The 13,326-nt window shown below is 42.8% G+C and overlaps 4 protein-coding genes across 5 annotated transcripts; 2 read left to right on the forward strand and 2 right to left on the reverse strand.

Annotated features, from left to right (window-relative positions):
* Window positions 1-49: 49 nt before the first annotated feature.
* LOC128726321 (uncharacterized) lies at window positions 50-1,492 on the reverse strand. The gene is made up of 2 exons (XM_053820123.1): window positions 1,357-1,492; window positions 50-1,072 (listed from the first exon to the last, which is right to left on the reverse strand). Exons 1-2 carry the CDS (start codon window positions 1,490-1,492, stop codon window positions 156-158), a joined length of 1,053 nt encoding a protein of 350 aa, XP_053676098.1. The 3' UTR covers window positions 50-155.
* A 921-nt stretch (window positions 1,493-2,413) lies between these two features.
* On the forward strand, window positions 2,414-5,306 carry LOC128723138 (AFG3-like protein 2). The gene is made up of 5 exons (XM_053816850.1): window positions 2,414-2,512; window positions 2,576-3,054; window positions 3,151-3,244; window positions 3,317-3,624; window positions 3,752-5,306. The coding sequence occupies exons 1-5, from the start codon at window positions 2,414-2,416 to the stop codon at window positions 5,220-5,222; spliced, it is 2,451 nt and encodes an 816-aa protein (XP_053672825.1). The 3' UTR covers window positions 5,223-5,306.
* A 4,255-nt stretch (window positions 5,307-9,561) lies between these two features.
* LOC128727587 (tubulin polymerization-promoting protein homolog) lies at window positions 9,562-11,367 on the forward strand. Of its 2 annotated transcripts, XM_053821516.1 has the most exons (5): window positions 9,562-9,587; window positions 9,661-9,952; window positions 10,023-10,208; window positions 10,306-10,491; window positions 10,901-11,367. In XM_053821516.1, exons 1-4 carry the CDS (start codon window positions 9,562-9,564, stop codon window positions 10,486-10,488), a joined length of 687 nt encoding a protein of 228 aa, XP_053677491.1. In that variant the 3' UTR covers window positions 10,489-10,491; window positions 10,901-11,367. The 2 variants fall into 2 exon arrangements, with proteins under 2 accessions (XP_053677491.1, XP_053677490.1); XM_053821515.1 differs by having other exon boundaries at window positions 10,306-11,367.
* LOC128727586 (transmembrane protein 209) lies at window positions 11,233-13,318 on the reverse strand. The gene is made up of 5 exons (XM_053821514.1): window positions 13,192-13,318; window positions 12,492-13,118; window positions 11,821-12,427; window positions 11,512-11,745; window positions 11,233-11,445 (listed from the first exon to the last, which is right to left on the reverse strand). The coding sequence occupies exons 1-5, from the start codon at window positions 13,200-13,202 to the stop codon at window positions 11,317-11,319; spliced, it is 1,608 nt and encodes a 535-aa protein (XP_053677489.1). The 5' UTR covers window positions 13,203-13,318; the 3' UTR covers window positions 11,233-11,316.
* Between the last annotated feature and the right edge of the window lie 8 nt (window positions 13,319-13,326).

Consider the following 13,326-nt stretch of genomic DNA (forward strand, 5'->3'; position numbering starts at 1 on the left):
CTTTATTGGTAAAATTTGTATTTTGTAAATTCCTAATATATCATTCCAAAATTGCACATGTATAACATCATTGACGATAATCTCGATTGGCACAAAGTGGTTCAGAATGACATACAAAATCTCGAGGAGCTGAGCTTGAGAATGTTGGTAACGTTCTAAACGATATCCATCGTCAACGGAATCATAAGACAGTTGTTGAGCATTTTGCTGTTCGCCAGCGCGGGTAGATTGTCTACCTTTTTGTACCTAATGTAGAGCTTCAACATACGTATCTTCCAGTTATTGTTCTCCATCGGATCCCGCCGAAGACCGATCAGAGTTTCAAACTCTCCCAGGCACACGAACCGGTTTTCCGGTCCTGGTTGATTATTATAAACGACTCCACAGGAGAGCGCAAGCACACCAGAGTCCATGATGCGTCCCTGACATCCGTCGAACATAATATTAGGCACAAGTTGAAAGTTGTACTGGAACTTTAAGCTCAAAATCAGGTTGATGATGTCCTGTGGCCCACACACTTGCTCAGTGCCCTGCTGGGTTTCGCTTATTTCCAGCATCACGGTGCAATTGGCGTCGATCCAAAAAGCACTTTCATCTAACGAGTTGCGGTTCCACTTGAGAAAAAACCAAACCGTGTAGTCCAGTGCCAGTAGATTTACCGGATACTGTTCGAGGCCTGGCGGTTCCGTATCATCAATACCGGGTCCATTGGTATTTTCGCTGAAAAATACGCCCTGTGTAGATGCGGCGAGAGCATTATAGTTATCGATATGGTTTTGAAGAGTGCCACTAGAAGAGCTAGAGTCAGCCGACGTGGAAGGAAATGCATACGATGCCGACGATGGTCCCGGTAACTCTGACGAGGATGGCACGTACGAGACATCGGTAGAGTTTCCATACTTTCGTCTCCAGAGTTGCAAGCAGTGTTCAATGAGCATCACTTTAGGGCTTTCTGGCGGTAGATTTATGTTATAGCTTTGGAGATATTTGAAGAGGTACTCGGGTTTCACTATATTTTTTGCCAGCAACGTCCCAGCATCACGACAATGTTCCATCATAACGTTTAAAGATTCTGTGAAAAGGTGCAAATATTTGAATTTAGTTATATTTTTACCAAAACGATGTACAAGATTGTCGCAGGGCGGATAGTGAAATCATATCTCTTATCGTTGTAAATCATGAAAAGATTTTTCCAATCATTATTTACTCTCAAATACTTCCACCGTAAATCAAGCTGATTGGACGATTGCCTCATTCCACTATCCATGCAACACGATTGATAGATAAGCGGGATATCGTATCGGACGTGATGATGCATCCCTCTGCCTGATTATTTCGCCAATCTGTTATACATACTTTCCAACGTGATCTCTTTGATTGAATTCTTCGAGATGATATTTCCGATCGCTAACGTAACTTTGCGCACTTCTGGATCAACTTGCGTGAAAAAATCGGCTATGCCGTTGCGCTCATGCTCTGCCGATATTACCATGCTGTTTGGAAAATGTATGATATGCTTTCGCGCGATAGAACTGATAACTTCCGGTTTACGTTGAGTCTTTTCAAGCTGCTGCGCGAAGTAGCGAAATGGATTTTAACGTGATGACCAATAATACACATTAAATGGTTTTAGATGCTACTGTTTTTCCTTCAGCTTTGCCAACTTGTCTGACCTATCTAAGCTGTTAGCAAAGTGTTGTTATGATTGTATCATTTCACAAACTTTTTTTCATAATTCCTTTTTGTGTGCTCCTTCGTAACATATGACTGAAGAAACCACAGGAGAAGTGTTGCCAGAATGACAAAAATTTGAAAAATTTATCAAAACCCAACCAGACATCAGATTTTACTTTTATTTTTCCATTCCTATATCAAACACTTTACTACATATGACTTTTGTAAAGTAAGATAATATACGTTGTTGCGCATTGAACAACTGTTTCATTGTGGGCCACATTTAAAAAAATGTTCAATAAAGCTGATTGTAATTGTTAGTGACAGTTTCATTGATCACATTTCGCACTATGAATTTTTTTTCAAAATCAAAAAGAAAGCTTGTAATTTTTACGCACTATAATAGCACGATAAACAATATAGGCAAGTGTAACAAATTTTTATATTTGAATACTTGGCAACTCAGTCGGAATTTTTCATAGCAAACCGGCTGTCACTGGCATGTTATGACACACCAGTCAAACTGGCACGATTGTGTGTGAGAATTTTTTCATTATTATTTTTTCAACTTGCGTGAGAAACTTGTACACCGAATTTCGTCAACACGCATCGCTTGAAGGATTGCGAAGATTGTGTAATAAAGTGTATTATGATTTAGAGAACGATACCGGGGGTCGCGTAAGGTAGTGATAATTTGCATGAGTGTGCTATAGTGTTTAGGAACCAACGTACAGCTACAATGGCTTACCGTTTACTGACGACGGCCAAAAAACTTGAAACCGTTCTTGTCGGACTGAACAGATCACAGCGCACTGTAAATGGGCCGGATTGCGAACAGGTAATACCAACTCACCATACATTACTTCCCGTTTTATCTTAGTTGTTCTCTCTTTTATATTAGATCATCCGTAACCTAAGTTATCTTCAGCGAAGTAGCAATAGAACATGGAACGAATTCATCCACCGCATAAAAGTGTTCTGTGAAAAGCCCCCAAAAGGTTTCGAAAAATACTACAAACCTCACGGAGCCAGTACTTCTCAACAAAAACAAGCGTCTAAAGCCGAGCCAAGCAGTACTAACAAAGATGGGGGTCCATCGGAACAGTCTACCTCCTCCTCATCTGCTCAGTCCACGGCACCACCAGGGGCATCGCCACGGAAAAACGATTGGAATTTGGGCATGTTTTCTCCACAACCGGCTCGCGGTAAAGGCGGTTCAAGCGGTGGTGGCGGATCCGGTCGACCCATTGGTGGTGGTGAAGATGGTGATAAGGAAAAAATGCTGATATTTGGCGCGTTAGCCGGAGTGGCATTAATATCTGCCATTGCATTCTTTGAAATGGGATACAAAGAAATTGCGTGGAAAGAATTCGTAAACAAGTACGTTCAAATGCTTGCTTAAACAAAATCAGTGGAGGAATAACAGCTTAATATGTTTGTTTGAAACAATCCATTGTATATTTCTTATATTTATAGCTATCTCGCACGAGGAATCGTCGATAAATTGGAAGTGGTTAACAAAAAATGGGTCCGAGTTAAATTAACTCCCGGTAATGCTTCGGACTCTTCGGTAATGAACAATCCTAACACCTCGTTTTTAACTAATATTCATTATAGTAAATGTACTTCGTTATGCCTTTAGGGTGTTCTATGGTTCAATATCGGAAGTGTGGACTCATTCGAGCGTAATCTAGAGAATGTGCAAACCGATATGAACATAGAGCCGGTAAATTTTGTTCCGGTCATCTACCGAAGTGAACTAGAAGCGTCCAGCTTAACAGGGCTGTTACCGACACTGTTGATAATCGGATTCCTTGTGTATATGATGCGCCGTTCTTCAGAAATGATGGGTGGAGGCAGAGGAGGACGCCGCGGAGGTGGCCTTTTTGGGGGCGTGATGCAATCGACTGCCAAACTAATCAATGCTAATGAAATCAACGTCGGGTTCAAGTAAGTAGACATTTTTCACCAAATGTCGAAAGAAAAGGACGATGGATTGCAGTATACTGTAATCGTAAACGCGATAGCTGCTTGTGGCTAAAGTTGCTGTATGTGTTTTTTTTTGTGTTTCTTGTAGGGATGTCGCCGGCTGCGAAGAGGCAAAAATTGAAATTATGGAATTTGTTAACTTCCTTAAAAATCCCCAACAGTACATTGATCTTGGGGCGAAAATTCCCAAGGGCGCAATGTTGACAGGCCCTCCAGGTACGGGTAAAACGTTGCTTGCGAAAGCAACTGCCGGCGAGGCGAACGTGCCGTTTATCACAGTGTCCGGCTCGGAGTTTCTGGAAATGTTCGTCGGTGTAGGGCCGTCGCGAGTGCGCGACATGTTCGCGATGGCTCGCAAAAATGCCCCATGCATTCTGTTCATCGATGAAATCGATGCCGTAGGTAGGAAGCGCGGGGGAAAAAGTTTCGGAGGTCATTCGGAACAGGAAAATACGCTCAACCAGCTGCTGGTCGAGATGGATGGATTCAATACGACGACGAATGTGGTCGTGCTAGCCGCTACGAACCGTGTGGACATCCTTGACAAGGCGCTACTACGTCCAGGACGCTTCGATCGACAGATATACGTCCCAGCACCAGACATAAAGGGACGAGCGTCCATATTCAAAGTGCATTTGGGACCACTGAAGACAAACCTGGACAAGACGGATTTGGCTCGCAAAATGGCCGCCCTAACACCGGGCTTTACCGGTGCGGACATCGCGAATGTGTGCAACGAAGCAGCTCTGATCGCGGCTCGCGATCTACATGAATCGATCATTATGAAGCACTTTGAACAGGCAATCGAACGGGTGATTGCGGGTATGGAGAAAAAGACGAACGTTCTATCACCGGAGGAAAAGCGTACCGTTGCATACCACGAAGCAGGGCATGCCGTATCTGGTTGGTTCCTCGAACATTCGGATCCGCTGCTGAAGGTGTCGATTATCCCGCGTGGCAAAGGTCTTGGATACGCACAGTACCTCCCGAAGGATCAGTATTTGCTGACTACGGAGCAGTTGTACGATCGCATGTGTATGACGCTCGGTGGGCGCGTTTCGGAAGAGATTTTCTTCGAACGCATCACAACCGGTGCACAGGACGATCTTAAAAAGATCACCGACAGCGCGTACGCTCAGATCACGCGTTTTGGCATGAACAAGAAGGTTGGTAACGTTAGTTTCGATAGCTCGCAACCGGGCGATCCCATGTTCTCGAAACCGTACTCGGAGCAGACGGCACAGATTATCGACGAGGAAGTGCGTGCGCTGATCGATCGAGCATACGTTCGAACGACGGAACTGCTAACCAAGCACAAAGCCGACGTAGAAAAGGTTGCGGAGCGGTTGCTCAAGAACGAGATTCTCAGTCGAGACGATATGATCGAGCTGCTCGGCAAGCGCCCATTCCCGGAGAAGTCGACGTACGAGGAGTTCGTGGAAGGTACGGGCTCATTCGAAGAGGACACCACGTTGCCTGAAGGGCTTGCCAACTGGAATAAGGAGAAGGCTAGCAAAGAAGATGGCGCAAAAGAGGATGAAACTAAGGTGAAAGCTTAAATGAATGGTTTGTTATCTAGTGCATGAAGTGAAAAGTTTAATGAATGTGTCCTATACGAAGTGAGAAACAAAACACAAAATAAAGTCTCAGCGAGCAGCTGCTGGCGAAGGATTGTAGTCTAAAATCTGAGCTTATCTATTGTGATTCGTTTTTTAGGTACATAACTTATTTTCAGTTTAAATTTGGTGTGAGATGTGAGAAAATTTGTTTGATAGACATGATTGAACTACTAAAAAGTAAAATGAAATATAAATCATTAGCCAACCAAAAGATAATCGAAATTAGAACATCTCTCTCTCTGTTCGGAGTAGCATGATGATTTTGTACGTTTCCTTCACTGGCGGCAATTTCATTTTAAAAGGCTGCGTACATGCCATGCATGCGGAAGAATTCGAACTGGCCGTTGACATTATACTTCTATCATGGCTTTTCTCAACCAAGTGTGTCAAACCTGAATCTAATGGAAAGAAATAAATATGAAAATTGTCTGTATAACCTCTATATTTTTTCATATAATATAAATTTTACACGTGTTATAAAATTTGAATAATTCAATGTGTCAATAAGATAATGTGTCAAATAATAGTATTTAATGCATACAACACTACTATCAGAACAATTCGATCACAGCTCGTGCATTTGACGCCCATGGGTGCATATTTTTTTCTTCCGGTGTTACTACTGCTGCGTTTCTCCCAGTCAGTACCCAGAGATTTCAGTCTCGCGCGCGCGTTGCTGCGGCTAGCGGTCGAAATTTTGAGCGTACTACGAACGACAGTCGTCGAACCAAACAGGCTAGAATAATATTTATAAAATAGACGCAATTTCCTTTTCGGCAAAGAGCATTTGCGTCGAAGCTGATTTGTAATCTTAATTGCTAGTGCGTCGGTTTTAGAAGGTAAATGGTTGTTGCAAATTGTGTGTAATTGTGTGATATTTCGACGTAATAGAAAAATATATTATATGCTTATTTGGTCGGCTTCGAGAGCAACAGGATAACGCGTTTTTAAAAACGAATATATGAGCTGGAACACAAAAGTCGTTAGCCAAAACAGAACGTTATTCAAACAAACTGGCGGAGGAATGTATTTTGTGTAGATTCAAAAAGGGACATCTACGGCGCTTCGTCGACCGAAAGATTCATCTCACACCCAGCAAAATCACATAGCTGGATTCTGTTCGCGAGATGGGTGCGAATCTCACATAGCAAGCAGGTCCCGTGGATCAATAATTGTTCATGCGCATTGTCGCACTTCCGCCGTGCGCGCCATTGGCGCGTGTTGACCGCCGTACTGAACGCTAAGCACGTAGAAGCATCCAAAGCACCCTCAGAACTGAAGGAATGTCCGCAGTGCCATTCATTGGCTCGATTATGTGCCACACATCCTTCCCTTTCCTGAAGGAAAAGTAATATTCCAACCCTCGCGCCACAGGGTGCTCACGCAATCGTAAAACCATTTTTTAACTAAAAAAACACATAGCGAACCACCTTCGGAACTAGGGGCGATTCGAGGGTGACCGTTCCGTGGGGTTATCCGTGAAATGCGTTTTTCACCTAAACACGCTTTCGCGTGGAATGGAAAGAAACAACGTGACCACGCCTGGAAAGACCATGCGGTTCATTTGCTAGATTTGATTTTTTTAACGACACCTGGACAGAAGAGGGGACCTGAAAACTGCCCCTCTACTTCCGGTGATGCAAATGACGCTCGTTTTCCTTTCACTCGGTCCTCGTACGCAGCTAGTGTCCTTCGTGTCTTCGGCCAAGCCTTTTGTTTACGTTTAGCTGGCGAGGATTTGCGCCACCGCTGCTGCGCATGGAAAGGGAAAGTTCGCGCCAAGACGGTGGCAGGACGAGTGCTTCCGCAGGCCAGCCTAAAGGTCAGTGTTGGTAAATCGGTGGAAAACGCCGCCCTTCGATGACGGTTTATGCCGTTTTGTGCTTCACACAGACACACGCATCCTGTAGATCCTGAAATGCCTCTTTGTTTTGTAGGATTTTTACATATATCTCTCTCTCTCTCTTTTTTCTTTCCTCTCTATTACTTTGCTTCCAAGATGACTCATTGCTGTGGAGTTTATTTTTAGTCAAAGGATTCGTGAGCTTTCCTTTGCACAGTATATGAGGCGTGACTTTTATCAAATATCTAACGCGCTAAAAGGATTCGATCTCAAACGGTCTGCTTTGTGTTCACCAGTTTTTGAGGATTTCCCATCATAAGGTTGAAAGTGCCTTGAAAAAGCGGGATAAAACGTGATGCATTATGCTGGTGTCAAAATTAAATTAAACTGTAATTTAAAGTGCATGAATGGAGCCGTATCGGTGCTGATATCGACTAACCTCCATCAATCGCAAGTAAGCGAACCAAATAAAAAAACACTTTTCTTTGTACTCGTCACTTGACTCTTCAGCTATTGTTATCTTCCAATCATCATCTGGCGCGATCTTATCATTGTTTTATTAACCCCTTGTTGAACCTTCGCTAGTACGTTAGGGCGTCAACTAGAATTGGGACTTTTTTGTGTTGCTTTTATAGCCCCATGCCTTACGAATGACACCATCTATGCAGACTTTTTTTCGCAATAGTATCAGCTTTCATTCCATGACATCATTTCCGACATTGCTCAGCCCTGTATGCAGCTAATTTGACGCTTTCTCACTTGGCGCAATCCTGGCCTATTACTTTTTGGAGAGGTAGCGGTTCTGCCTTTAAAAACTATTAATCTTTACATTCATCCCATTAACCTACAACCGGCACTGGCCGTGTCCGTGTAGCTGTTCGCGCATAATTTACCATGACCGTGGCCAACAGCGGCATGAAGTAATATCTAAATTTATATTGTTTGCTTTGGTGACCGCCCCAAAGCGTGCTGCTTGGACGAACGCAGCGTGGCTAGGTTAGGTCGCCACGTGGAAGAGGGGCAGGTGTTTGGAGAGATACATCACCGTCATCCGAGGCAACATATCGCCCCTCTGGATTATCTGAACGGCGGGGAAAACGATGATGTAATGCTGTTTGGCGTAGTGAATGAGCTAGCACGTCCTGTGTTTCGTGGGACTAACGCATCCATCACAAATGGTGCTCATGTTATGTACATATTTCATCTGCATCTTTTGTTTGCATTTTTTTATTACTGACGGGGAGTTGTCTTCTTTATTACTCGAGAACCAGCTGAAGAGGCATACATCTCGAGATTAGATAAAAAAGCTCATCGTGTTGGTCGGAATTTAAGGCCATTTTACAAAGCATTTTGTGGTTAGATTTGAACGCAAAAATAGCGATTGTTCCATCCATCCAACTGAAGCGCGTCTTACTAACCGTGATTTTCTCACAAACAATGGAAGCGTCGCACTACCCATCAGCAGGTCAGTCTGATATCATCACCCGCTGGTACTCTGGAACCCTGGTGCCTGTGCAAACAGCTCTCACAAGTGGATCATCTTCGCTACATCAACCGCGCAAACGGTTTGCGTGCTCGCTAAACTGTTAAATTGAACATTAAACATGTGAAGCGATTAGCTAACCGGGAGTCAGCGCTGAACAGGGGTTCTCACAAATGGCGGGAATGCATGTCGACACGAATTTAAACATCGGTTACAAGGTTACTTTATATCGGTACTTTATATCCGTGCTAATTGACCACCATTGCGCGGTCGTCGCTGTAATGCTGCTTACCATATCCGCCACTCCGTGTCGTTGAAAAGGAAGTGAACGAGGTGTTTACTTGCTTACTTGTTGTATCATCATAAATATAATTTTGGAGAGTACCAGCTGCTATATGTGGAACGCCATAGGGTCACCTGTGGCTCGGGTGTCAGCTTACAAAATGCTGCATATAACGTTCACGTACTTTGGCGCGAAGATACGCATAATGATTACTTCCGGTGGCATTTGATTGCCCGGAAAGTGCTGCGTTTATGTAAACATAGAACCCCAGGACATTTGATTTTCCGAAATATGTAGAAAACCACATCAAGTACTTTTGTTAACTGCAAAAAACTTTAAGTTTGCTTTATTGAATCACTGTACATAAACGTGGCTTTATTTCTAAAAGGTTTGATCATACGTTGGGGGTTCGCAAAAGTACGCTAGCGGTATAGACGAGTACCATTTGCAATGCTGTTTGTTCACAATCAACGTTGGCGCTAGTGCTAATTAACCTTCCCGGCCGGTTATTTGTAATAGCGCGATAGGAAAGGTGGACAGTGCTTGCTCTACTGCTCGTAGCTTCGTACACGAGTAGCGAATTGTTTGTGAAATATTTGTATATTTTGAGTTTTTTTAGTTTTACTTACTATATTGGCAAAGAAAAAAACACTTCATCCAGGCATAAAAGATGTATACACATGTTGCTGTGCATCGGTTTGTAGCGGCAGATCGATTTATTATTCTAATCGAAGTGTATTTTAAAATTGTCCATTCCTTTTTTATGCAGATCTCACGTAATGGCGGACGAAGCACACCCTAATGGCACCGACGCCGTGGACAAAGTAACCGTTGAAGTCGCAGAAATGGCTATTGACGTGAAAGAGGCAGCCAAGGGTACAGAGGCGGCGGGCGAAACCGAGAATCCAGCTGAAGCAGCAGCGAACGGAGCCACCGCTAAACCCGTGTCCAGCGCAGCATTCCGGGAGCAGTTTAAGGCTTTTTCCAAGTTTGGAGACACCAAATCAGACGGCAAACATGTTACGCTCTCCCAGAGCGATAAGTGGATGAAGCAGGCTAAGGTAAGCAAAAAGGGAGTTTCTTTGTCACGAATGTACTCATCATCGGTTCCGAAAACTGCATTCATTGCAGGTTATCGACAAAAAGATAACGACGACCGATACTGGTATACACTTTAAGAAGTTGAAATCAATGAAACTGACTTTCGAAGATTACAACAAATTCCTCGATGATCTTGCCAAAACGAAAAAGGTCGAGCTGGAGGAGATCAAAAGCAAAATGGCAAATTGTGGCGCACCAGGAGTTCATAATGCTACGGTAAATAGTTTCCCAAATCATGTCGCCCGGTCGCCCCAAATAAATCCGGGTTTGGGAGTCAATATTAACATTCTTGTGTATAATTTACGGTTTGTAGCCAGGAAAAGCAGCTGAAACGGTAGCCCGCCTTACGGACACTTCAAAGTACACCGGTTCTCACAAGCAACGGTTCGATGAAACCGGCAAAGGTAAAGGAATCGCGGGTCGGAAGGACATGGTCGATCAGTCGGGATACGTGTCTGGATATGGACACAAAAACACGTATGACAAAACCCATTGAGCAGTACGTTAAATTTACGCTATATTTCTTCTACATGTGCTTCGTAACGGAATGTAACGTAGTGCAGCATTTTGCTAGAGAGACAGTTTTCCGATGTAGCACAAATATTTAATCGATCAAGAACGGTTCGATACAATGCCACATGGCATTCGGTAAGGCTTTCTTGCCGAAAAAGAGCCTTTATTTGAAACTCCCAGTGTAAAACATAATACAAAAAGAGAAACAATTGACAAAATCGAAATTAGTGCTTTTTACAAAACCCGCTTGTTGTTGATGTCTGTTTAAGTTACATTTTGTTATTTGCGTGGATTTTTTACTTTAACCATCCATGTTGTCTCTAGTCCTTAAAGATATGTTTTACGTATAGACTAAACTTTCGTGCATTTTTCTCGATCATATTGTTTTAAATCAGCAAATCGTTCAACAGATTTAGTAAGTTTCGTGCGTTTTCATTGGGGTGATGCGCCTTTGAGTCGAACTGAAAACACGTCACCAGATCAAACGAGATTCCAAACGGCCCCTATCACAAAGTAAAGTGGCCATTTTTACCGATGACGTGTTGTATCATTTGTACTACCCAAAACTCTTATAATATGTATTGGAAATGAATGATTAATATACAAATCGAAAACAATGCGTCTAATCTTTGCTGATAATGTATTTTTCCGACATACGAACATCGAGCAATAAGTCCCCTGCCAGTGTCATTCGTTTTCATTGCGCTACATTTAGCAGTCCAATGATTATACTGTTTTTTTTTTATAAAATCGTAAATAAATTGTTTTTAACACATGTCTTTACTACCAATGTCTGTCAATGGCACTATGTCTAGTCTTCGATACAGCAAAGAATGTTTATGCCGCTTCTGCCCAAGTTTATTCCCTCCAGAGAACTTTCGTGATGAGTTTTCATGTACATCAAAAACTGAATGATGACGTAAAATAGATTATTCCGATCCTGTAGTAAAATGAAAACTATTATTGCTACATCACCGGACCCATTTCGGTAGAAAATCAAACTTACGTAGGCACAACTATGGATTTTATCATCCGAAACAAAATTGAATTTTGGCTTTAGTGGATTCGAATAGAGAATCGCACATTTTGCCTTGTTTTTGTTCTTCACCTCGGCGAGCGTTTCCTTTGTTGTTTTCTTCTCACCAACCACAACGTAACGATTGTAGAAAGGGCGACCTCCAGGCTGAGGTAAAGGACGCAACTGACTGTCCAGATACGTGCAAAATAGGTGAAAAATTATCTGTAAAGGGAGAATCATTTTAAGTTAAACGTACAACAGTTAAACAAAACGTGTGCTAGGTTTGAAAAAACTCACTGCGGAATCCGTCGGCAGGTGCTCATCCCAACTAAGTCCTTTGTAGGACGAACCCGAATTCCAGCGATAGTCGGCGATGCAGCTACCTTTGGCAAGATCTTTAATACGCTGCACTAGATACTCCTGGTTTGTGGACATTTCCAGAAATGGAATCATCAATGGCAACCTCGGAATGTACAATGAAACAAGCTGTTGATTTTCAGCCGTTTTCTTCAACCGTTCTAATCCGATGCTTCCTATTTGAATGTCGGCGAATCCACGACTCTTGAAGGCCTGATCGGCTATGCTGATTTCCTCTTCGATGCGTTGGAGTACCGTGAGCGAAACCCACATTCGCAGGTTACCAACGTAGTTAGAAAGTTGGGTTGTGGATACTTTTTTCAACCCTTCCGGGCTACCATCTATAAAGGCGTTATAAGGGCCTGATTCTAGTTCCTTCGTCAGCTGTTTACTCGGCGTCACGGAAGACGAAAGCTGATATAGGGAAGTTTTAAGAAGTTGAGACATATCGTTAAAACGATACCGCCCAAAAGAAGAATTCATAGAGCCATCAGAAGTATTTATTTGCTCCTTGAAAGAGCGATTTCCTTTATCCATAGATGCCTCACTGAAAAAAGCATGAAATTTTGAATCAGAGAACAATAATACGGCATATGAAATAACACACTTACTTCATGACGTTATCTAGATATTTTTCATCCATTATCAAGTCTCCCGGATAGCCCAGCTTTCGAAGGGCAGGTGAAAATTTCACCGAACCAGTGCTAACGTTTGGCGAAGCTTCATAGGAACAGTTGTGATCATATGGGTGAATGGGTCGTGCCACATCCATCGGAGAGTTCCCTCGATTGAACACCCATCCCGGGGATGTAATAGTAAGACTCGAATCGTTAAAGGAGCGTAGCAAAGCGGTTGTAACGCTCATTGGAGTAACATCGGTGCTTTCTGATTTTTTGGCTTGTAGTGGTGTCGTTATGAATGAAGCATCGTTCGTATCAAACTTTAATATTCTTCGCTGCTGCTCGGTACCTCGAATAGGTTCCGCGCTGAACAGATAGTAAAAATAGCACCAATAGTAATACACCATGCTGCTGGCAAGTATGGTGGCTGCGACGTACTCAATATAGTACCAGTTCGAAAAAGAATACGGGCATTTGTTGGAGATGTCGAACAACAGCACCGATAGCAGCAGTATGTTAACCGTGCCCCATCTAAGACATTCTCTCGCCCGTTTCTTGTTCAAATTCAGTTCCAATGTTCGATTGACGATTGGACTCGGTTGTACCGGGGAGCCAGGGCTGTGCAAGATTAAAAAAAGACCAATAGTTTATGACATCAAAATATATCTGAAGAAGAAAACATTGTTCTCACATGCTTGACATGTCGAAGTAATCCGTAGATCCGTAGTATGTGCTGGAAAACAAAATTTAAAACTTTCTCTATGTGTTCTACAGTATACTTCTAGTAAGCAGAAACTATTGAATCGCTGGATAACATATTCTAAAT

This window comes from Anopheles nili, chromosome 3, assembly GCF_943737925.1.
Source record: "Anopheles nili chromosome 3, idAnoNiliSN_F5_01, whole genome shotgun sequence".
Lineage (NCBI taxonomy): Eukaryota > Metazoa > Arthropoda > Insecta > Diptera > Culicidae > Anopheles > Anopheles nili.

Excerpts from the sequence above, each read along its gene's own strand:
- LOC128726321 (XM_053820123.1), bottom strand. The coding sequence starts at position 1,492 with ATGGTAATATCGGCAGAGCATGAGCGCAACGGCATAGCCGATTTTTTC. Across the intron at positions 1,073-1,356 it reads CAAAGAGATCACGTTGGAAA|AATCTTTAAACGTTATGATG; the intron begins GTATGTATAACA and ends ACCTTTTCACAG.
- LOC128727587 (XM_053821515.1), top strand. The coding sequence starts at position 9,562 with ATGTATACACATGTTGCTGTGCATCG. Across the intron at positions 9,588-9,660 it reads ACACATGTTGCTGTGCATCG|ATCTCACGTAATGGCGGACG; the intron begins GTTTGTAGCGGC and ends TTTTTTATGCAG. Across the intron at positions 10,209-10,305 it reads CAGGAGTTCATAATGCTACG|CCAGGAAAAGCAGCTGAAAC; the intron begins GTAAATAGTTTC and ends TACGGTTTGTAG.
- LOC128727586 (XM_053821514.1), bottom strand. Across the intron at positions 11,746-11,820 it reads ACCTGCCGACGGATTCCGCA|ATAATTTTTCACCTATTTTG; the intron begins GTGAGTTTTTTC and ends CTCCCTTTACAG. Across the intron at positions 11,446-11,511 it reads AAATCCATAGTTGTGCCTAC|GATCGGAATAATCTATTTTA; the intron begins GTAAGTTTGATT and ends ATTTTACTACAG.
- LOC128723138 (XM_053816850.1), top strand. The coding sequence starts at position 2,414 with ATGGCTTACCGTTTACTGACGACGGCCAAAAAACTTGAAACCGTTCTT. Across the intron at positions 2,513-2,575 it reads ATGGGCCGGATTGCGAACAG|ATCATCCGTAACCTAAGTTA; the intron begins GTAATACCAACT and ends CTTTTATATTAG. Across the intron at positions 3,625-3,751 it reads GAAATCAACGTCGGGTTCAA|GGATGTCGCCGGCTGCGAAG; the intron begins GTAAGTAGACAT and ends TGTTTCTTGTAG.